The following is a 24011-nucleotide window of genomic DNA, read 5'->3' as shown; positions in this document are numbered from 1 at the left end:
TAAGGTGGTATCTCAGGGTTGTCTTTATTTGCATTTCCTTCACCACCAGGGATGATGAACATTTCCTCATGTGTTTCTTTGCCATTTTTATTTCTTCATTTTTTTTTGGTCGATTGTGGTACTTGAACTCAGGGCCTGGGGTGCTATTTCTGAGCTCTTTTGCTGAAGGCTAGTGCTCTACCACTTGAGCCACTGCACCATTGTGGTTTTCTGAATGGTTTATTGGTGATAAGAGTCTCTCTGGCTTTCCTGCCCAGGCAGGCTTTCAAACGCAGTCCTCAGATCTCAGCCTCCTGAGTAGCTAGGATTACAGACATGAGCCACTGGCACTTGGCTTTTTTTTTGGGGGGGGTGTCAGTCGTGGGGCTTGAACTCTGGTCCTGAGCACTGTCCCTCAGTTCTTCAGCTCAAGGCTAGTGCTCTACCATTTGAACTACAGCGCCACTTCCAGTTTTCTGGTGGTTTATTGGAGATAAGAGTTTCACAGACATTCCTGCCCAGGATAGCTTTTTTTTGTTGTTGTTGTTGGTCGTGGGGCTTGAACACTGGGCTTGGGCGCTGTCCCTGTGTTCTTCAGCTCAAGGTAAGCGCTCTACCACTTGAGCCACAACACCATTTCTGGTTTTCTAGAGATACGAGTCTCACAGACTTTCCTGCCCAGGCTGGCTTTGAACCACGATCCTCAGATCCCAGCCTCCTGAGTAGCTAGGATTAAAGGTGTATGCCACCAGGCTGGTGGCTTTTTTTTTTTTTTTTAAGACAAGATCTTATCACAAGCCAGGCACTGGTAGCTCATGCCTGTAATCTAGCTACTAAGGGCTGAAATCTGAGGGTCATTGTTCAAAGCCAGCAGAGACAAAAAAGTTCCCAGGAAACTCTTTTTTTTTTTTTTTTTTTGTTGGTCATGGGGCTTGAACTCTGGGCCTGGGCGCTGTCCCTCAGCTCTTCAGCTCAAGGTGAGCGCTCTACCACTTGAGCTATAGCGCCACTTCAGGTTTTCTGGTAGTTTATTGGAGATAGGAGTCTCACGGTCTCTCCTGCCCAGGCTGGCTTTGAACCACGATCCTCAGATCTCAGCCTCCTGAGTAGCTAGGATTACAGGCGTGAGCCACCAGCACCCGGCGAAACTCTTATCTCTAATTAACCACTCAAAAACCAAAAGTGGTGCTGTGGCTCAAGTGGTAGAGTACTAGCCTTGAGCACAAAGAGGCTCAAGAACAGCACCCAGGCCTGGAGTTCAAGCCACACAACTGACCAAACAAAACAAAAACCTCATCATTGTGTAGCCCTGGCTACACACTTGTTCCAGGCTACACTCTTGTTCCTTCTGCCTCAGCTTCCCAAATACTGGGATTATGAACATTTGCCCCTACATCTAGCAAAGGCCCATCCTCTTTGCTCTGTCCTCCAGCACAAACTTAAAGATTTTTTTTTTCTTTTTTTCCAAAATGAGGTCTGGCAGTGTTGGCTAGGCTGGCTTTCAATTCCTGGACTCAAGTAATTCTTGCATCCTACTCTTCTCAGTAGCTATTTGAATCCCTATTTTAATCCTTTTCTCAGTGATTTCATTGACTTGATCTGGCCAGTCACCTGCTCAGCAGGTGCTGTCCATTGTTCAGGCAGGCTCTGTTTTCCTGCCAGTACCCCTCCAGACAGGACCTTCTTCCCCAGAGGCCCTAACTTCTAGGTTCTCTGCTGCGGCTATAGGAACTGCTGCCTCCTTCCAAATAATCTTACTGTTTTCCATCCCTTGTGTGATATGGAGACTTGAGGGTGACTTTATTGTGCTTAGGTAGATACTGGGCACCATAGATGCCTGTCTGGGGATCATCCTTGATCATACAGACCTACTGTCACCATAGTGTAAGAGGCAGGCAGAAGCCAGGCTGAGATCTGAGTGGATCACGATTTGAAACCAGCTCAGCCAGTAAAGTCCATAAGTTATCACAAATTAAGCGCCCCAAAACCAGAAGGGGGGCTTTGGCTCAACGTGGTAGAGTGCTAGCTTTGAGCACAAAAGCTCAGGGACAGCACCAGACCCTGAGTTCAAGCCCCAGGATTGCTCCCCACTCCACATTAAAACAAGCAGGCAGGAAGATCATAGAGCAAGATGGGAGATGCCACTACTATGAAGAGGGAAGAGGGGGCCTTGAGCAGAGGATTTGGGGCCTCTGGAAGCTGGAGCAGGTGGAACCCAAATCCTCTGGGAAGGACCACCAGCCCTACCTGGACCTTAGCCTAGTAAGGATTGTTTGACCCCCTTTTTTTTTTAATTGGTAGGTCATGGGGCTTGAACTCTTGGCTTGGGCGCTGTCCCTGTGCTCTTAAGCTCAAGGCGAGTGCTTTACCGCTTGAGCCACAGGGCCACTTCTGGTTTTCTGAGTGATTTATTGGAGATAAGAGTCTTACGGACTTTCCTGCCCCAGCTGGCTTTGAACCTTGATCTTCAGATCGCAGCCTTCTGAGTAGCTAGGATTACAGGCGTGAGCCACCGGCGCCTGGCTGTTTGACCCTTGTATTACGAAGGGTCTACTGTTTCAACAACCATACTTTTTTGAGTATGTACGTGGATCAGTCCCTGGCTTTGCAGTCCCCCTTCTTCCCTGTGACCTTTCTCCTATCCCATGCCAAAAGCTATGGCTATGCCCCCTCCCATCCCAAGAACCTGATCCATCCTGGCTATTTGCCTCTATATTGTCCTGTATCATGGATGCCACATGTCTGACTTGGCTTATGCTCAGCAGCCCTTTTAGCGTACATTGTTCTCATACAGGTGCCTGTTGCAGTGTGCTCCTTGAGGGCACTTGGGCTCTTGCTGCATTTTTCTGTAATATACTACCCCTGGCTTCACTGTTGCTTCTGCAGTTAGGCTCAACTGAACATCTAGGACTTTCAGCACCCAGACCTGTGAGAATAGGCAGGACTTGCAGCCACCTACCCAGTCCTTTCATCCCACTTCTCTGCTACCTCATCCTTATCACCATATTAACCAAGTTGGTTCATGCCAAAGAAACTACCTGGAAGGGGTTAGTCTGGACCTGAGTTCCTTGGGAACTCAGCACAGAAGTCCGTTGTGACTGAGGAGGAATGAGCAGGGGGTAGAAGGCAGGGAAAGGAGAAACATTCCTGTCCTGAGTGGGCCACTGTCATCCCTGCAAGATGAGATGATGGGGATTCCAGTGCTCCCCAGTGTAGCCCAACATTGCATGTGTGGCTCTGGCCCCTGCTGCCGATTGGTGCTCTCTGGCATTCAGGACCACCGCTGACTACAAATAGTGCTGTCCCATAGAAACAATAACAACCATGGATGGTTTAAATCTCCCATTTAAAACAATGAGAAAGAGCCGGGTGCTGGTGGCTCACACCTGTAATCCTAGCTACTCAGGAGGATGAGATCTGAGGACTGCAGTTTGAAGCCAGCCTGGGTAGGAAAGTCTGTGAGACTCTTATCTCCAATTAGTCGCAGAAAAGCCAGAAATAGTACTGTGGCTTAAGTGGTAGAGTGCTAGTCTTGAGCAAAAGAAGCTCAGGGACAGCATCCAGATCCAGAGTTCAAGCCCCAGGACTGTCAAAAAAAATTGAAAAAATACATAGTGGTTTATTGGTACATACTTATAATCTTAGCACTTGCCTGGGGAGACTGAGGTGGGAGAATGAAGAGCTTGAGTTCAGTTAAGGCAACATTGTAAGACTTGGTCTCAAAAGAAGTCTGTGAAGCTCAAGTGGTAGAGTACCAGCCTCTAGAGCTTGAATTTAAACTCTAGTATTACTCCCCCCCCCCAAAAAAAAGCCATAAGATACAGTTAATTATAAAAATACATTTGATCTAACACAATGTATCTCAGATCTTGGCATTTCATGACAATGTAGAGAGGCCATTTGACATGCTTGTTTGCCATAAGTCTTGAGACATAGCATGTGATTGGCTCTCACACTTGGTTCTGATTAGCCACATTGCTATATTGGAGGCTGGGAGCTTCCTTAGGAAACTTGTAGCTCTGATGTCATGACACTCTCTGTCTGTCTGTCTGTCTGTCTGTCTGTCTCTCTCTCTTTCAGCCCCTGCTTGGATCCCAAGCATCTCAGCAGGACCTGGAAGTACAGACAGGACCTGAGTGCCACAGGAACTCAGAGGCTCCTTTGGACTCAGTCTCTGTCCCTTTGCTATCCTGTTTTCTTAGGACTTGCCCCTCCTATCATGACACATGAATGTGCTCTAAGCTCTTACTTCACTGCCAACTTGTAGCTAACCCCACTTGCTGCCTCCTTTAGTGGCCTCTAGGCCTTCGCATACCTGGCCTGCCCGTCCTCAGTTCTTCATGCTTGGTTGCTGGTATGGCCTCTGGCATATGCAGGACTCAGGAATACTTTTAGAACAATTATGAAAACACAGTATTACCTTGCAGCATCTGTTAGGTGTCCTGTCCTTGGGTGGCTGAAGAGTATTAGTGTGTAGTGTATAGATCTGTAAATGGAGCTTGTCTCCACATGAATAGGACAATATTTCTGGGTTGCTGCATTTTTCTAGCCCTAACTTAGTTAGCATCACAGTATCTGCACTTAGCTCACCTACTAGAGCCTTGCCTAGCAAACATGAGGCCCTCATTTCAAACCCCAGTATAGTCAAATACAATACAATACGATATGATACTAGACAATACTATACGATGGAATTTGTGTAAAAACACATTTCACAATTGGAGCTTGATTGATCTCAGGGCTAGAGCGCTGTCCCTGAGCTATTTTTGCTTAAAGCTAGCACTCTACCATTTTGGCCACAGCTCTACTTCTGGCTTTTGGGTAGGCTAATTGGAGATAAGAGTCTCATAGACTTTCCTGTGCAGGCAAGAAACCACAATCCTCATATCTCAACCTCCTGTGTAACTAGGCTTACAGGCTTCAGCCACCAGCACCTGGATCAGCTGAGTTATTTTAAGAGCAAGGTAGCCTAGGATAGCCTTGAGCTCTGGATCCTTTTGTCTCAGATTCTAGTGGCAGAATGACAGTTGTGTGCTGCCACCCCAGGCTCCTTTCTTTTTTCTTTTTCTTGCTCGTATGCTAGGTAAGCACCCACTACTGAGCCATAGCTGAGATTTGAACTCAGGGCTGGACTCTGTCCTTGAGCTATTGTGCTCAAGGCTAGCACTCTACTACTTGAGCCACAGCTCTGTATCTGGCTTTTAGGTGGGTTAATTGGAGAGGAGAGTCTCATGAACTTCCCTGCCCAGGATGGCTTTGAACCATGATCCTCAGATCTAGTCTCCTGACTAGCTGGGATTAGGCATGAGCCACCAGTGCCAGCTCAAGAAATTCTTGACTCCTGTTAACTAGCAAAAAGCCAAAACTGGAAGTGTGGCTCAAGTGGTAGAGTGCCAGCCTTTAGCAAAAAAGCTAAGCAAGAGAACATGGCCCTGTGTTCAAGCCCCCCAGTACTGGTACAAAACAAAAACTCAGTCTTGGAAAAAAGTTGTTACACTATCCTCTTTAGTGAATCATAACAAAATTCTGTACTGTTCAGCACCAGAGATGCAGTGATGTTATTTGTTTGTTTGTTTTTAATGGTTCTGGGGTTTAAACTCAGGACCTTGAGCTTCCTAGTGAGGCAAAAATTTTCAACCAAAGGTTGGTTGCATGTAGGGATATAGAACCTGAGAATACAGAGCGTGACTATGATCTTTTTATTCTAGATCATTTCTGTACTATCATCAGGTAATTATTTTCTTCCGCTTTTCTGGTAGCAGTGTTGTATGGGAAGAAATTTGAATGCCACCCTTTTTACAGCATTGCTTACTTTCATTGTAAATTGTATTCTGTCTGTTATCAGAAATGAGTGCTGTCAGGTCCTTCTAAAGGTCAAGAGGGAACCCCAGGAAGGCTTTGCATGTCCACCTATGTTCTGTTCCAACACCCATACATGTGGCATACGTATGGGCTGAAATTGGTGTACCAGTGATAGCGTATTTCATCTTGGAAAGAGCCTCCAGCCTGTTTCCATACAGGCTTACCCTGTGTCAGTCCCACTTACCAAATAAGAGAGGGGCAGTTCCTTCACATGGGGTTGTCCTCTGATGTTTGCTTTTTAAATCACTGGCAGTGATGTCCTTGCCGGGAACAAGAACTGAGGGTCCTGAAGTGGGATTTAGTAACTGGAAGCACATTGGAAGGATATGATGGCGCTTGTTCTATTGTGCCAAGTCTCAATCATAAACTATTCAAAAGGATATTCTGTGACTGGGAGGACACTGAGCTACTGTGCCCCCCACTTTTTTTTGGTGCTATGCTCATGGTGAAGATCTCAGGTTGGGTCCAAGTGTGGTCCTGGGGTGACAATTATGACCCCAGAGAGCAGCCTGGAAAGGTATAAGGTCAGATCCCCAGGCTCTTTGGAATCAGGGCCTGACATCTGTGCCTTTCGAACTGGCCTTGGGAAGCAGTAGCTCTATAGATAGTATGTTGGAGCAGGCAGCAGGACAGGGATCCAGTAATTGTGGCTTTTGGTCCCACTGTCAGATAACACAGTCAGATCTCATACATACTCATGGGCCAGATTTGCTGTCATGCATCGCTTGATCTGTGGAATCCTGGTGTGGGGTCCTCATATCCTATAGCTACCTCCTCTTCTCTTATTGGGATCTTCAGTTTCTCCACAGGGCTGACATTGGGATGTCTGCCTGTGTCATAGTGTGGTATGAGCCACTCCCAGAGGAGCATGTTCAATCACTTGGACTTTAGCATCCATCCTGTTCTAGTCAGCTTGTCTTGAGTGGTGTCTAGTTAGAGCTGATGAATTAGCATCTAGGAGCCTAAAAGAACCAAAGGTACGGGGGCAGGGAGTGTAATTGTGGAGGTGGAGAGAAGGGAAGGTAGGGGAAAAACAAAGGAGGAGGCAACAATGCTTGATAAGAAATGTACTCATTACCTTGCTCATGTAACTCTGTACAGTATTTTCACAATAAAAAACATTAAAAATAAAAAAGAACCAAAGGTACAGGATACTGTACTTGGAAATCCTGCTGGCTTGCTCAGCAGCTACTCAGTACAACCAAGAAGTAGAATGTATGTCTGTCCACCATGGAATTGATAATCCAGTGTGCTGTCTGTGTGTATGATGGGATGTCATTACTGTCTAGGTCCAGAATGTTCAGTCACCTCTAAAGCACCATATTGTCATAAGCAGTCACCTCATCCTTTCTCTAGCCCTTGGCACTTACAACATTGACTTCCTATTTCTGGATGTTTCCTATCAATGGAACTGCACATTGTAGGGTCTTTGGTGTCTGACTTTCTGAAATGGTTATTATTTATTTTTGTTAGTCATGGGGCTTGAACTCAGGGCCTGGGTGCTGTCCCTGAGCTCTTCTGCTCAAGGCTAGCACTCTACCACTTGAGCCACAGTTCCACTTTTAGCTTTTGTCGTTAGAGATAAGAATTTCACAGACAACTGGAGCTGGAAAGGTGGCTCAGTGGTAGAGTGCTTGCCTTGCATGCATGAGGCCCTAGGTTCAGGCCCCACAACTGACAAAAAAAAAAAAAATTCGCAGACAAGCTGGGCTCAGTGGCTCACGCCTAGCTATTCAGGAGGCTGAGATTTGAGGATTAGGGTTCAAAGCCAGCCAGGGCAGGTAAGGCTGTGAGCCTCTTATCTCCAATAAACCACTCAGAAAACCAGAAGTGGCGCTGTGGCTCAAGTGGTAGAGTGCTCACCTTGAGCTGAAGAGTGCAAGGACAGCACCCAAGCACAGAGCTCAAGCCCTACGAACAACAAAAAGAATTTCATAGACTTTCTTGCCCACATTGGCTTCAAACTGTGATACTAAGATCTCCTGAGTAGCTAGGATTATAGGTATGAACCATTGGTCCCCGCTTCCCTCCCCCTAATTCTGGGGCTTGAATTCAAGGCCTGGGCACTGTCCTTGAGCTTCTTTTGCTAAAGGCTAGCACTCTACCACTTGAGCCACAGCACCACTTCCAGCTTTTTCTGTTTATGTGGTACTAAGGAATCAAACCCAGGGCCTCATGCATGCAAGGCAGGCACTCTGTAAGAGCCACTTTCCCAGCCCCAGCTTTTTTGTTTTTTTGAGACAGAGTCTCACTATGTATTCCAGGTTGGCTTCAAACTTGAGATCCTCCTGCTTTAGCCTCCCAAGTGCTGGGATTATAGACATCACCACTATGCCCTGCTTGAAATGATTAGACTGTTAGACATTTGTGACTTTATTTTTTTCCCTCTTTTTAGGCAAAGTACATCTCTCAGTGCATTGATGAGATCAAGCAAGAGCTGAAACAAGACAACATTGCTGTGAAGGCTAATGCAGTCTGCAAGCTGACATATGTAAGTATCCCTCCGACTGCCTCTCGCTTGTACCCCTGATGTTGCCAGGCTTCCGAACTGTTCCACCATCCGTGCACCCATCACCTGTCCAATATTGACTGCTGCTATTCACCCTGCAGGGCTAACTCAGCCACATGTGATTATCACATGTCTGGTATGGTCAGGGGCACAGGCATGGCTGGCATAGGAGAAGCCCTTTCTTTAGCCTCCACTCTTCTCAGGATGTGCCAGGGAGCCTGGTGGGTGGCACAGATCTGGGGTCCCATTCTAGTTGTAGGTCAACAAATACCTAACTTCTCGTAGAGGTAGGGTAGTGAAGGGCAGTGTTCTAGGAGTCCCCCATGAAGGTCTTACATTATTATAGCTATAACAATGAGCCAATTGGCCCATCATTGATAGGAGCATTTGGGGGGGGAGGGTGATCGGTCGTGGGGCTTGAACTCTGGGCCTAGGAGCTGTCCTTCAGCTCAAGGCTAGTGCTCTACCACTTGAGCCACAGCACCACTTCTAGTTTTCTAGAAGTTTATTAGAGATCAGAGTCTCATGGACTTTTCTGCCCTGGTTGGCTTTGAACCCCAATCCTCAGATCTCAGCCTCCTGATAGCTAGGATTACAGGAGTGAGCCACCAGCGCCCAGCTGAGCATTTTGTTTATTTGGGGTTATTTGAGGTCAAGTTTTGTTACAGATCCCAGGGTGGCCTTAAACTTGGAATCCTCCTGCCTGTGCCAACCTAAGTGTTGGAATTGCAGGTGTGGACACAATAATCATCATGGTGGGAGAACTTTTAACTACAAATGCCATTATTTTCAGTTACAGATACTTATTGTCTTCTAGTGTTCATTGTTTATCTGTCTTTGTAGATTTATTTTTATTTTTATTTTTTACTTTTTTTTTGTCAGTTGTGGGGCTTGGACTCTGGGCTTGGTTGCTGCCTTTGCGCTCTTCAGCTCAAGGCAAGCACTCTACCACTTGAGCCACAGCGCCACTTCCGGTTTTCTAGTGGTTTATGGGAGATAAGAGTCTCACAGCCTTTCCTACCCAGGCTGGCTTTGAACTGCATTCCTCAGATCTCAGCCTCTTGAGAAGCTAGGATTACGGGCGTGAGCCACTGGTGCCCAGCGTCCTTGTAGATTTTAAAAGCTTTTTCTTTACTGTGTAAGGCTGGAGGTGAACCTAGGGCCTTGTACATGCTCACTGAGCTACATCCTAACCTTCAGAGTCATTTATTTTCTTTTTCTTTCTTTTTTTTTTTTTTTTTTTTGCCAGTCCTGGGACTTAAACTCAGGACCTGGGCACTGTTCCTGAGCTTCTGTTTGCTCAAGACTAGCACTCTACCACTTGAGCCAGTATCACTTCTGGCTTTTTCTGTTTATGTGGTACTGAAGAATTGAACCCAGGGCTTCAAGCATGCTAGGCAAGCACTCTACCACTAAGCCACATTCTAGCCCCGTCAGAATCATTTCTCAGGAAAAGAAATGAAAAGTCCCAGGTTGTGTCTCTGGTGATATTTGTGTGTTAAGACTGTGCATGGAGTTTGTCTTCCCTGTGCTTGGAGCAAATGTTCCATGTTACGGCTTAAACCTTTTGTCTCGCTTTGGCTTGTGAGTAAAAGTCACCGTGCCTCCCTTTTTAACAGTTACAAATGTTAGGGTACGACATCAGCTGGGCTGCCTTCAACATCATCGAGGTGATGAGCGCCTCCAAATTCACATTCAAGGTGAGGCTGGGGACAATGAGGGACTGTGGGTGCTGGGGTATGAGATCCCTGGGGGGAGAGGAGGGATCCCTCTACACTGAGCATCCCTGAAGGTCTCTCTGTGGTCAGAGGCACCACTGTGCAGGGTAGTGGGGGCTCACCCTTCTAGATAGTGTCCTTCATCCTTCCTGCTAATGGCTAGGGTATGTGATATATTATTACCATCCTTTCTGAGGGGGCATAACATCAGCATACTGAGCCCCATTCTAGCCACCACTTCTTGGATGGTGAGCCCATATCCAAGATGAATTTACCTGCTTTTAAACACACTCAGATGGGGTGGTTCAGTGTCCTGAGCATCAAAAATCAAACTTTATATTTTTAAAGTAGTGGTATTTCTGGGGCTTGAACTCAGGGCCTGGGTGCTATCCCTTAGCTTTGTTGTTAAAGGCTGGTCTTCTACCACTTGAGCCATAGCTCTATTGCTTTATTTTTTTTTTATTGTGAAAATACTGTACAGAGGGGGTACAATTACATGGGCAAGATAATGAGTACATTTCTTATCAAGCATTGTAGCCTCCTCCTTTGTTTCCCCTTCCCATCCCTTCCCATCCTCCCCTCTATTGCTTTTTTGGTGGTTAATTGGAGATTAAAGTCTCATGAATTGTGTGTGTGTGTGTGTGTGTGTGTGTGTGTGTGCACACACGCACGCGTGCGCACATGCATGTGCTACTTCTAGGGCTTGAACTCTGAGCCTGGGCACTGTTCCTGAGCTTTTGTTCAAGGCTAGTGCGCTACCACTTGAGCCACAGCTTTTTTTGGTGGTTAATTAGAGATGAGGCTCTCATGGACTTGTTTTTCTGCTTGGGCTAGCTTTGAACCTCAATCTTCAAATGTCAGCTTCCTGAGTAGTTAATAGCTAGGATTATAGTTGTGAGCCTCCTCCTAACACTTGGGTCAAACTTCTTTTGATTTTTGATTTTTGTTCAGGTCCTGGGGCTTGAACTTGGAGCCTTGGCACTATCTCCAAGCTTTTTGTTCAATGCACTTTTTGCTCACTATACCACTTAAGCTACTTCTCTACTTCTAGCATTTTTGTGGTAAAGTGGAAATAAGAGTCTCACAGACTTTCCTGCCCATGCTGGCTTGGAGCCATGATCCTTAACCAATGTGTTCAGCACACTTAGTTTGTTTTCTGTTTTTGGGGCTTTTTGTGTTTTTGTTTTGTTTTTTGTTTTTTGGGTTTTTTTTTTTTGCTGGTCGTGGAGCTTGAACTCTGGGCCTGGGCACTGTCCTGAGCTCTTCAGCTCAAGGCTAGCATTCTATCACTTGAGCCATAGCACCCACTTCCAGCTTTTTCTGTGTATGTGGTGCTGAGGAATCGAACCCAGGGCCTCATGCATGCAAGGCAAGCACTCTACCCCTGAGTCACATTCCCAGCCCCTGTTGTTTTGTTTTTAATCTCTGACTTCTGAGTACCTGGATAACAGGTATGTCTTTTTTTTTTTATTTAAGACTAGGGTCTCAGTAAATTGCCCAGGCTGGCTTTGAACTTTATTTACTTATTTATTTATTTATTTTTGCCAGTCCTTAGGCTTGAACTCTGGGCCTGGGCACTGTCTCTGAGCTTCTTTTGCTCAAGGCTAACACTCTACCACTTGAGCCACAGTGCTGCCACTTCTGGCTTCATGCATGCTAGGCAAGCACTTTACCATTAAGCCACATTTTCAACCCAATTTGAACTTTTGATTCTCTTATGCCAGTCTCCTTTAGCAACCCAAATTATAAGTATGTACTACCATGTCTGGCTTAGACTTTCTTTTCTTTTATCTTCCTTTCTTTCTATTCTGTGCTGATACCAGGGCTTGAGCCTTTCTTGCTTACAGCTGGCACTCTACCATTTGAGCCATGCCTCCAGTCCAGCTTTTTGTTGGTTCATTGGAGATGGAGTCTTGTAGGTTTTTCTGCCTGAGCTGGCTCCAAACCTTGATCCTTAGATCTCAGCCTCCTGAATAGCTTGATTTATAGTTGTGATCCACCAGCACCCAGCTATTATTTTCTTTTCAAGTGTAACATAAGCTTGTCTTTTTTTTTGGTGGGGCTTGAAATCAGGGCCTGGGTACTATCCCTGAGCTTCTTTGTGCTCAAGGCTCTAGCGTTCTACCACTTGAGCCACAATACCACTTCTGGTTTTTGAGTGGTTAATTGGAGATCAAAAGTCTCTTGAGGACTTTTCTGCCCAGGCTAGCTTCAAACCATAATCCTCATATCTTAAGCCTCCTGAGTAGCTAGGATGACAGGCAGGAGCCACTGGCACCTAAGCTTGTTTTTTTGGGTCCGGTCATGGGGCCTGAACTTTGGGCCTGGGCGCTGTCCCTCAGCTCTTCAGCTCAAGGCTAGCGCTCTATCACTTGAGCCACAGCACCACTTCCAGCTTTTTTCTTTCTTTCTTTTTTTTTTTTTTTGGGGGTCCAGTCGTGGGGCCTGAACGCTGGGCCTGGGCACTGTCCCTCAGCTCTTCAGCTCAAGGCTAGCACTCTACCACTTGAGCCACAGCGCCACTTGCGGCTTTTTTTCTTTTTTCTTTTGTGGTGCTGAGGAATCGAACCCAGGGCCTCATGCATGCAAGGCAAGCGCTCTACCACTGAGCCATCTTCCCAGCCCCTGTAAGCTTGTTTTATGCCAGTAAATTTCGCAAGAATTACCTGTATACATGGATGGTCTTTCATATATTTTCTTAGTCCAGGTGGCCAACGCTGACCAGTATTTTCTGTCTTAAAGGCTCTATCTGCATGTCATTATCATGGTCACATCGTGTCTCATTCTACCCTAGGTGATATCTGCCAGTGGTATCCACTGAACACTTGTCTTTTTTCTTTTTCTTTTTTTGGTCAGTCAAGAGGCTTGAACTTGGGGCCTGAGCACTGTACCTGAAGTCTGTTTTTTGGTCAGTTGTGGGGCTTGAACTCAAGACCTGGGCACACACTGTCCCTGAGCTCTTTGCTCAAGGCTGGCGCTCTACCATTTTGAGCCACAGCCACTTCCATTTTTTGAGTAACTAATTGGAGATAAGAGTCTTATGGGGACTTTTCTGCCTGGACTGACTTCGAATCATAATCTTCAGGTCTCAGTCTCCTAAGTAGTTAGGGTTCCAGACATGAGCCACCATCTCCTGACCTATCCCTGAGCTCTTTTGCTCAAGACTAGCACTCTACCACTTTGAGCCTCAACTCCACTTTTGGCTTACTGGAGGTTAATTGGAGATAAGAGTCTCATGGACTTTCTTGCCAGGATTTTGAACCACAATCCTCAGATCTCAGCCTCCTGAGTAGCTAGGATTATAGCCACTGGCACCTGGCTTGCTTGCTTCCTTTCTTTGTTTCTTTCCTTGTTTGTTTCTTTCTTTCTTTCTTTCTGTCTCCCTCTCCCTCTCCCTCTCCCTCCCTCCCTCTTCCCTCCTTCCTTCCCTCCCTCCTTCCCTCCCTCCCTTCCCCCTCTCTCTTTCTCTCTCTCCTTCCTTCCTCCCTCCCTCCCTTCCCCCTTTCTTTCTTTCTTCCCTACCCCCCACTCCTGGGGCTTGAACTCAGGGCCTGGGCACTGTCCCTGAGCTTCTTTTTTGCTAAAGGCTAGCACTATACCACTTGAGCCACAGTGCCACTTCCAGCTTTTTTTGTTTATGTGGTACTGAAGATTCGAACCCAGGGCTTCATGCATGCTATGCAAGAACTCTACCACTAAGCCATATTCTCAGCTTTCTTTTTTTTAGTTAACATATATCAGTTGTACATATTATTGGAGATCAGTGTAATATTTGTAAGCATTCATATTGCAAGCACTGATGGAATCTAGTCTCTCTCTTCATACCAGTCATGATGCAGAAATGAAATACTATCGCTGTCAAGTAGGGCAGATGCCTATACACAAGTATCTTAGAGCTTGGTATGCATTTCTTTTTTCTTTTTCTTTTTTTTTTGTTGGTCCTGGGGTCTGAACTCTGGGCCTGGGTGCGCTGTCCTTAGCTCTTCAGCTCAAGGCTAGTGCTCTACCAATTGAGCTACAGTGCCATGTCTGGCTTTTTCTGATTATGTGGTGCTGAGGAATCAAACCCAGGGCCTCATGCATGCAAAGCAAGCACTCTACCACTGAGCCACCTTCCCAGCCCAGCTCTACCACTTTTGACTCACAGCTCCACTTAAGCTTGTTTGAGTGGTTAATTGGAGGTAAGAGACTTACGGGGCTGGAAATGTGGCTTAGTGGTAGAGTGCTTGTCTAGCATGCATGAAGCCTTGGGTTCAATTCCTCAGTACCACATAAACAAATGGCCAGAAGTGGTGCTATGTCTCAAGTGGTAGAGTGTTAGCCTTGAACAGAAAAAAGGGACAGTTTCCAGGCCCTGAGTTCTAGCCCCAGGACTGGCTCCTCAAATAAGAGTCTCATGGGACTTTTCTGCCCGGGCTGGCTTCGAACACCAATCCTCAGATCTCAGCCTCCTGAGTAGCTAGGATTGTGAGCCACCAGTGCCTGACTTGGGCCTGGCCTCTTCTGACGCAGCATCTGTTGGCTCCACAGCGAATCGGCTACCTTGCAGCCTCCCAGTGCTTTCATGAAGGCACCGATGTCATCATGCTGACCACAAATCAGATCCGAAAGGTAGGTACCCCAAAAACCTGTGCCCTGGAGTCTGACCCCCAGGGATGATCTTCTTGTCACTCCTGTAACATGGAGAAAACCTGAGAGCCTGTGGTTTGCTTAGCAAACTGATAGGGGTTCCCTGGAGCTGTTTTCTTCTCAGCAGTCATGATGACATGGTTCTTAGTAGGGCCAGTCTTTTGTGCTCTGTGGGTTTGTGAGGCTGACGTCTTGTTAACACAGCATCCTCCTCAGCTTGCTTTTTTTATTTCCTCTACCTGGTGCTTGTAGACTGGCTGTGACTGCTCCAGGTGTCCTCACTGGGGCTGGCTTTATGATCCTTTTCTTTTTCCCATTCTCCTCTTGTGGCAGTATTTGCCCTGCTAGAGTTGCATTCTCTTCCCTGCTACAATTGCTTTCTGCCCCTGATTTTAGGTGCATGTTGTTTTTTCTTAACCTTTTGAAATGGTTTTTGAGACGATAGAATAAATGTTTCCCCTTTGGCCTGCTATGTTGAGCATGTTTTCTTTCCCCCCCTCATGATGGAATCAGTCATCACGAAGTGTCAGAGCATCAGAAGCCCACTTTTGCAGTGGGCAGCTGACCTCTTTTTATTTCATAAAGGCCATAGCCCTGTGCTCACAAATGGTGGGGAAAAGGGCCTAGGCTGGGGGATTTGGGGGCATACTGTAGAGAAGGGGTGTGGGGTGCCATTCTGAGCCAAAGTGGTCTGGCAGGGTTCATGGTGCTGGTGAAGCTGGCTCTCAGCTGGTGGTTTAGGGTAAGACTGCATGACTGCATCCTGCCAGAGCCACATGCCAGATTTGATGCCTACAGAATCAGGTGCTCAGTTGTAGGTGTGGGGCTCTAACGAGGCTCAGCCAAGTGTACCTCTGCCCACCTCTCTGTAGACTCAGACTACCACCCTGACCAGGAAGTCTGCTTAAACTCAGTTGTGACTGAGGTGCTCCAGACCCTTCCAGCTTCCTTCATGGCAGAGTATACAAAGTGTCAACTTCACCAAGAAAGATTTGGAGATTTACCACTTCCCCTGTGCCATTTCCACCTTTGCCTCTTGCCACCCTGCCTTAGACAAATTCCTGTCATCACAGGTCCACAACCCACAGTAGTCCCTGTGTCCATTTACTTATTTTTATTTTGAGATGGGGATCTTGGCATATAACACAGGCTGGCCTGGAGCTTGCCTTGGAACTCACCATCTTCCAGTCTGCGCTCTCCAGGTTCTGGTGTGCATCACTCCATGTAGCTCTGTGCAGATTTAAATAAAGCTGGAGATATTTGGGCACAAGTTGATCACTTCAGAAAGGCTGTCTAACTGGGCACTGGTGGCTCATGCCTGTAATCCTTGCTACTCAGGAAGCTGAGATTTGAGGAGTGCAGTTGAAAGCCAGCCCGGGCAGCAAAGTCCATAAGACTTATCTCTGATTAACCACCAGAAAACCAGAAGAGGAGATACAGCTTAAAGTAGTAGAGCACCAGCCCTGAGCAAAAAGAACTTAGGGACAGCACTCAAGCCCTGAGTTCAAGCCCCACGACCAACCAAAAAAAAAAGAGAAGACGAAGAAAGAGAGTTTGTCCAAGGACCAAGCAAATAAGTAGTTACCCACACAACAAGAAAAGTCCTTTGCTATACACAGGTGGTTAGTAAGGGCTGGGGTTCAAGGTGGTGGGAAGAGGATCAGTGGAGGCTGCCCACTTCTCATCTCTCAGTTTATCTCCTGTTGGGCTGAAAAAATAAGCTTAGCCTTATGTGAAGCTTCCCAGTATTTGGAAAGTAGGCAGAGTATTTGTTCCTGATTGTCAAAGGGAAAAAGGCCCCAATGGAAGTAAGAGTCCCTGGATCCCATCTTATAGGGCTCCTTGCGTCCCTCATCTGTATGGACACACACGGCTATGTAGGGGGTAGGCAGTCCTTGCCCAAAACTCTTGAGATAGCATCTCTGTCAGTAAGGAACCCAGAGACTAGTTGGCTTTTTTTTTTTTTTTGGTCAGTCATGGGGCTTGAACTCTGGGCCTGGGCACTGTCCCTGTGCTCTTCAGCTCAAGGTGATCACTCTAATGCTTGAGCCACAGTGCCACTTCTGGTTTTCTGGTGATGTATTGGAGATAAGAGTCTCATGGAGAAAAAAACAAAAATAAACAAAAAAACAAAAACAGAGTCTCACGGAGTTTCCTGCCCAGGCTGGCTTTGAACCATGATCCTCAGATCTCAGCTTCCTGAGCAGCTAGAATTACAGGCATGAGCCACCTGCACCCGGCTGACTAGTTGGCTTTAATGTAGAGTTTTCTGGTTCTCCACCTCAGACCTCACTTGTCCCTAGCTCTTATAGAAATAGCTATGAATCATTTTGCCTTGGTAACAAGGACCCAGAACACCGTGTGTAATAGATAGCCTGAGGGCACCTCTCTAACCTTTCTCCTTTCCTCTTACAGGACTTGAGCAGCCCCAGCCAGTATGACACTGGAGTTGCACTGACTGGTCTGTCCTGTTTTGTTACCCCAGATCTTGCTAGAGACCTGGCAAATGACATCATGACGCTGGTGAGTTTGCCAGTGGGCCCCCCACTGCTTTATCTTTGCCCCACAGATCTATGCCTGAAACCAGGGTTAAAAAGTTACAGCAAGTAAGTATAGCAAGTGAGACTGCCAGTGTGGGACTTTTCTGCCTGAGCTGGCTGTTGGTGTGGGACTTGTCTACCTGGGCTGGCTTTGAACTGTAACCCTCAGATCTCAGCATCTTGACTAGCTAGGATTACAGGCGTGCCACCAGTATCCAGTCCTCCCTCCATTGCTAAAATACTTTCCACAGGTTTCATTGTTACATTCTATTTTCTTTTTCTTCTTTTTTTGCCAGTCCTGGGGCTTGAACTCAGGGCCTGGGCACTGTCTCTGAGCTTCTTTTGCTCAAGGCTAGCACTCTACCACTTGAGTCACAGCACCATTTCTGGCTTTTTCTGTTTATGTGGTACTGAGGAATCGAACCCAGGGCTTCATGCATGGTAGGCAATTACTCTACCACTAAGCCACATTCCCAGCTCTCTAGTCTATGTTCTGTTTTCTCCCTTTCTCACTTCTTCCCTAACTTCCCTTCCTCTCCCTCACCTCTACCTCCTGCTCTCCTTCCCCCTCTCTATCAGGATGTAAATTAAGGGCCTCACACCTTCTGGGTTGGTGCTCTACCACTTGAGCCACATCTCCACACTGGCTTTTGTTGGTGAATCTCACAGGAACTTTTCTGTCCAGGCTGGCTTCAAACTGTGGTCCTCAGATCTCAGCTTCCTGAGTAGCTAGGATTGTAGGTATGATCTGTTGAACCCCACCTTCTTTCTTTCTTTATTTTGCCTGTCCTAGGGCTTGAACTCATTACTGGGCCCTATCTGTGAGCCCCTCTGTGCTCAAGGCTAATGCTCTACCACTTGAGCCACAGGGCCACTTCCAGCTTTTTATGTTTATGTGGTACTGAGTGGTAGAGTGCTTGCTCGGCAAGTACTCTACCACTGAGCCACATTGCCAGCCCCTCTTTTATTTACATTTATTTATTTATTTATTTTTGTTGGTCATGGGTCTTGAACTCTGGGCCTGGGAGCTGTCCCTGAGCTCTTCAGCTTAAGGTGAGCGCTCTACCTCTTGAGCCACAGTGCCACTTCTAGTTTTCTGGTGGTTAATTGGTCTGTTCCACAGACTTTCCTGCCCGGGCTGGCTTTGAACAGCAATCCTCAGATCTCAGCTTCATGAGTAGGTAGGATTACAGGCCTGAGACACTGGTGCTGGCTTTGAACCTTGATCCTCAGCTTTCAGTCTCTTTGAATCACTATTATTATAAGAATTAGTGATCAGCTCATTGTTTTATTTTCCATTATTCCAGATCATTGCTATATTTTCATGTATGTAAATACTTTAACCATATTCCACAGCATTACTGAGACAGAAAGGCAGGAGGGAGGCTATTCTTGGCCACTAGAAGATGGCTAGGACACAGGGAGGCAGGGTCAGTGCTAGTCTGTAGTCTTGGGGCTGGCAGGCAGCATGTGGGGGGGGTGGCAGGCAGCATGGGAGGCTGGCTGGTCAAGAGCTTGAGGCTCCTCTAGGTGGAGAAGATGAATTAGGGCCAAGGGAAGTGGGACTAAGGGTGATGTGAGGAGGTGAGCTGAGGCGATATGGGCAGGGCCAGGTGGCAGACCAGGTGCACCATATGGAGAGTCGTAAGTGCCTGTACTAATGTCCTCACTCTTTCTGCAGATGTCACACACGAAGCCATACATTAGGAAGAAGGCTGTGCTCATCATGTACAAGGTCTTCCTCAAGTACCCTGAGTCACTGCGCCCTGCCTTCCCCCGGCTGAAGGAGAAGCTAGAGGATCCTGATCCTGGTTAGTGGATAAAGACTTAGGGACTTGACCAGTGTCAAAAGGTTGTCAGGGAGTCCTGTGGTCAGGGACGGGTTAGGGCACTGAATATGGAAGTCACTGGAAGTCTCTATTGGAGCATTCTTCTGGCACTCCGTACTGGTAATCAGGAAACATGGCAGATTGACATGAGGCTTTACATGGCCTACTGGCAGCCCAGGGCCTCCTTAGCCTGGATAACAGCATATGGTCCAGTACAGCCAACCCATGGCAAAGGCAGCAGAGCTCTGAATGCTTCTGTTCCATCCTTTTCCTGCCCCACCTCTGCCACCAGCATGGTGGCTGTGCAGTTCAGGGGCAGTATAGACCTTGAATCGTATGTGGGAGCTTTGCATAGCTGGTAGGTATTTGTAATGTGGCAACTGAGGTGCCATTTTAACATTTTCTTTCACCAAAGTTGTAATCTAGGATTGTAGTGTAGACAGCACCCTCCCAATGATTGAGTGATACAGGCAGAAGGATTGATTGTCATTCAAAAGTCCTAGATGTGCTGTGCCTCTCGAGTCCCACAGAAAGGTCAAGGAAGGGCATGGAAGGGAGGGCACACATCCTCCTTTGGCCCAAGAGCAAAGCAGTAAGCTGCATGGGCATCATGGCCTCTGTATAGTCCACATGAGGGTGGCCAATAGGAGCCAAGTAGGCTGTAGCTGGCTGTCTCATAGAGAGAGAAAGTTGCCAGGAGGCAATGGGCAGAAGTCTGAGTAGTATACTGGAGGAACTAGGGCAAGTCAAGAACTGAACTGGCTGAAACAGTTGCTGGCCTAAGATACCTAAGACTATCTCTAGAAATGACAGTAAGGTAGCCAGAAATTAGTCACTCTAGAAAATACCTTCTGTTTATACAGTGCCTGTGCCTAAAGCCTGTATGTGACAACATTGAACACAGCTTGACATAGGCCTGCAGAAGGCAAATTCCTGAGGTCCCTGGTCAGGAAAGAAGATGCTAACCCCAAGTATCATATGATATGGACTCTCTGGAACGTTGGCCAGTTAGAGCAGGAGACTCATCCTGATACCCATTCCCCTTTCCCCTCCCTCTCCTGTCAGACTGATGGCTGGCAGCCTGAGAAGCTATGCTCCTTTCCTTGCCTCTGGAGGAGTAGGTGAGGCGAGAGCCCTCAGTGGAACATTCCCAGCATATGCTTCTGCTAAGGCTTGCTCCTGAAAAAAGAGCCTCACAGACTTTTCTGCCCACGCTGGCTTTGAACTGTGATCTTCAGATCTCTCTTTTTTGTAGTTGTTTGTTTTGTTTTGTTTTTGGGTCTGGTCGTGGGCCTGAATTCTGGGCCTGGGTGCTGTCCCTCAGCTCTTCACCTCAAGGCTAGCGTTCTACCACTTGAGCCACAGCGCCACTTGCGGCTCTTTTTTTTTCTGCTTATGAGGTGCTTAGGAATCGAACCCAGGGCCTCATGCATGCAAGGCAAGCACTCTACCACTGAGCCACCTTCCCAGCCCTCTTTTTTGTTGTTCATATTACTTGAACTGAGGGCCTGGGTGCTGTCCTGAGCTTTTTTTGCTCAAGGCTAGCGCTCTACCAGCTCTACCATGTTGAGCCACAGCTTCTGGTTTGAGTGGTTAATTAGAGATAAGAATCTCACAGGAACTTTTCTGCCCAGGCTAACTTCAAAATGTGGTCCTCAGATCTCAGCCTCCTGAGCAGCTAGGATTACAGGTGTGAGCTACTGAAGCCCAGCCTTTTTTATTTTTAAGATTATATTTTTACAACCTTTAAATAGTCAACAAATCTGTTTATAAATAAAGTGCATTTGGACGATATCCCTTTCATTATCGTTCCCCATTTTCCCTCTCTGTTTTCTTTTTCTGGATGTTTTATTTATTTATTTTTTATTTTTATTTTTTTTGGGGGGGGGTCCGGTCGTGGGGCCTGAACGCTGGGCCTCGGCACTGTCCTTCAGCTCAAGGCTAGCACTCTACCACTTGAGTCACAGCACCACTTCCAGGTTTTTTCTTTTTGCTTATGTGGTGCTGAGGAATCGAACCCAGGGCCTCAGGCATGCAAGGCAAGCACTCTACCACTGAGCCAACTTCCCAGCCCTCATTTATTTATTTTTGTCAGTTGTGGGGTCTGACCTCTGAGCCTGGGCACTGTCCTTGAGCTCTTCAGCTCAAGCGAAGTGCTCTACCACTTGAGCTACAGCGCCACTTCCAGTTTTCTGGTGGTTTATTGGAGATAAGAGTCTCACGGGGTTGGTAATGTGGCTTAGTGCTTAGTGGTAGAGTGCTTGCCTAGCATTCATGAGACCCTGGGTTTGATTCCTCAATACCACATAAGCAGAAAAAGCCAGAAGTGGTGCTGTGGCTCAAGTGGTAGAGTGCTAGACTTGAGCAAAAGAAGCTCGGGGACAATGCCTAGGTTCTAGTTCAAGCCCCAGTACTGGCAAAAAAAAAAAGAGTCTCATGGACTTTCCTGCCTGGGCTGGCTTTGAACTGTGCTCCTCAGATCTCAGCTTCCTGAGTAGCTAGGATTACAGGTATGAGCCACTGGTACCCGACTTACTTTCAGTTTTTTTTGCTAGATAATTAGAGATAAGAGTCTTTAGTACTGTCCTTCCCAGACTAGCTTTGAAATATGATCTGCATATCTCAGTCTTCTGAGTAGCTAGGATTACAGGTGTTAGCTACTGGGAGATAGACTCTTGCATATTACACACACACACACACACACACACACACACGTACAGATGCGCAAGCGTGCACACACACGATCTCTACCCTACCCCCACCCCCACTCTCCAATATCAAACTAGGATCCTTCTGATACTAGCCTCTCTAGTAGTTAGGATTGTAGGCATGAGCCATGAGCCACTGTCCTGGCTCTCCCTCCCCCCAACCCCCAATAATCAAATTACTGTAAAGGTTTTACTTTTCAGTGATGATGATGATGATGATAGTAACAGTGACCTTGGCCACTTGATTTAGGTGGTACCTATAAGAACCATTGTTAACTTCTCTTCTTACTGAATGAGCACCATTAAATCTGTTTCCTGAGTTCCATATCACTACACATTGAACTAATCTTGGTTGGAAAATACTTAAAAAAATAAATTATGGGGGCTGGGAAGGTGGCTCAGTGGTAGCATGGGTGAGGCCCTGAGTTCAGTTCTTCAGCACCACATAAGCAGAAAAAGCTGGAAGTGGCGCTGTGGCTCAAGTGCTAAAGTGCTAATCTTGAGCTGAAGAGCTAATGGACAGCGCCCAGGTCCAGAGTTCAGGCCCCACGACCAACCTCCCCCCCCAAAAAAAATTATTTTTTAAATTATGGACCTGGCATGGTGGTGTACACCTATAGTCCTAGCTACTGGAGAGATGGAGATCAGGAGGATTGTGGGGCTTATTTTATTTATTATTATTTATTTTGTGCTAGTCCTAGAGCTTGAACTCAGGGCCTGGACACTGTCCCTGAGTTTCATTTGCTCAAGTCTAACACTGTACCATTTGAGCTACAGCTCCACTTCAGCTATTTGGGTAGGTTAGTGTAGGTAAGAGTCTCACAGACTTTCCTGCCTGGGCTGGCTTTAAACTGTGATTCTCATATTTCAGCCTCCTGAGTAGCTGGTATTATAGGTGTGAACCTACAGCGCATGGCTGGCTTTTATTATTACGTGTGTGTGTGTGTGTACTTGAATTTCAGTCCCATTTGCTCTTACTTGGCTCGCTCCTTCCTTCCTTCCTTTCCTTCTTTTCCTTCCATTCCTTCTTTTCCTTCCATTCCTTCTTTTCCTTCCTTCCTTTCCTTCCTTCCCTTCCTTCCCTCCTCCTTTCCTCCCTCCCTCGCTCCCTCCCTCCCTTCTTTCCTTCCTTCCTCACCCTCTCTCCTTCCCTCCCTCCCTCCCTCTCCCTCTCTCCTTCCCTCCCTCTCTCTCTCCCCCTCCTCCGTCTCTCCCCCCCTCTTTCTTTCTTTCCTGTCGGTTATAGGGCTTGAACTCTGGGCCTGAGTAGCTAGGATTACAGGTGTAAGCCACTGGCACTTGGCTAAGTTGGCTTTTTCACTCACAAACTGGGGCTCTATCACTGGAGCCACACTTCTAGCTTTTTGCTGGTTGATTAGAGATCAGTCTTTCAGATTTGTCTACTTAGGCTGGCTTCAAACCTTGACTCTCAGATCTCTAGCTACTGATGTAGCTAGAATTACAGGCAGTGAGCCACCAGCATCCAGCAGGATTGTGGTTTTTAGACAAGCCTAGACAAAAGTTCATGAGACTTCAACCAACAGATGCATGATGAGATGCATTTATTATTACTGCAACATGGGAAATGTAAATGGGACCATGTGTATATAGTCTAGGCTAGCCCAGGAAGAAAGCAAAACCATATTTGAAAAATAACAGGCAATGAGGGCTAAGGGTGTGGCTCAAGTGGTAGTGCCTGCCTAGCAATTGGAAGGCCCTATGTATAAAACCCTAGTACCACAAACACAATAGGAATTACATTTACCCTCAACAGATGCAGATTTTTTTTCCTTTATGCTCTGAATAGTGTAGTATAACAACTATTTGCCAACCTACCGTATGTGTTGTGTCGTAGTGCATATAAATCATCTAGTGGTAATTTAAAATCTTTGAGAGCTCCACACAATGGTGCAATTACTAGAGTAATCCAGTACCCAGGAGGCTAAAGCAGGAGAATTGAGAGTTCAAGATAGCGTGGGCTACATGAAATAACTCTTGTCTCTAAATAAGTAGGGAGGGAGGGTGATGTACACAGGTTCTGTTCAGTACCACATCATTGTATATAAGGGAGTTGAACACCTGTGCATTTTGGTATGTGGTGGGGAATGATCTTGGAACTAATCCTCTGTGGATCTGGGGATAACTGTATCTTGTGGGTGATACTTTGAAACTGTAAGTTTGCTTTTTCCTGTTAAATTTAGCAAATGTGGGGCTGGGAAGGTGGCTCAGTGGTAGAG

General features: G+C 46.7%; 1 protein-coding gene across 2 annotated transcripts in view; it reads left to right on the top strand.

Annotated features, from left to right (window-relative positions):
• The window catches only part of Ap3d1 (adaptor-related protein complex 3, delta 1 subunit), a 56239-nt gene that overhangs the window by 5885 nt on the left and 26343 nt on the right, over positions 1-24011 (top strand). For both annotated transcript variants that reach the window (XM_013022822.1, XM_013022823.1), the window contains exons 2-6: positions 8237-8332; positions 9970-10050; positions 14599-14679; positions 17113-17220; positions 18919-19048. In XM_013022822.1, coding sequence (XP_012878276.1) covers positions 8237-8332; positions 9970-10050; positions 14599-14679; positions 17113-17220; positions 18919-19048 — 496 coding nt within the window. The remainder of the gene's footprint in view (positions 1-8236; positions 8333-9969; positions 10051-14598; positions 14680-17112; positions 17221-18918; positions 19049-24011) is intronic.

This window comes from Dipodomys ordii, unplaced genomic scaffold, assembly GCF_000151885.1.
Source record: "Dipodomys ordii isolate 6190 unplaced genomic scaffold, Dord_2.0 Scaffold64, whole genome shotgun sequence".
NCBI classification, from domain to species: Eukaryota; Metazoa; Chordata; class Mammalia; order Rodentia; family Heteromyidae; genus Dipodomys; species Dipodomys ordii.
This window is presented reverse-complemented; position numbering and strand designations above follow the sequence as displayed.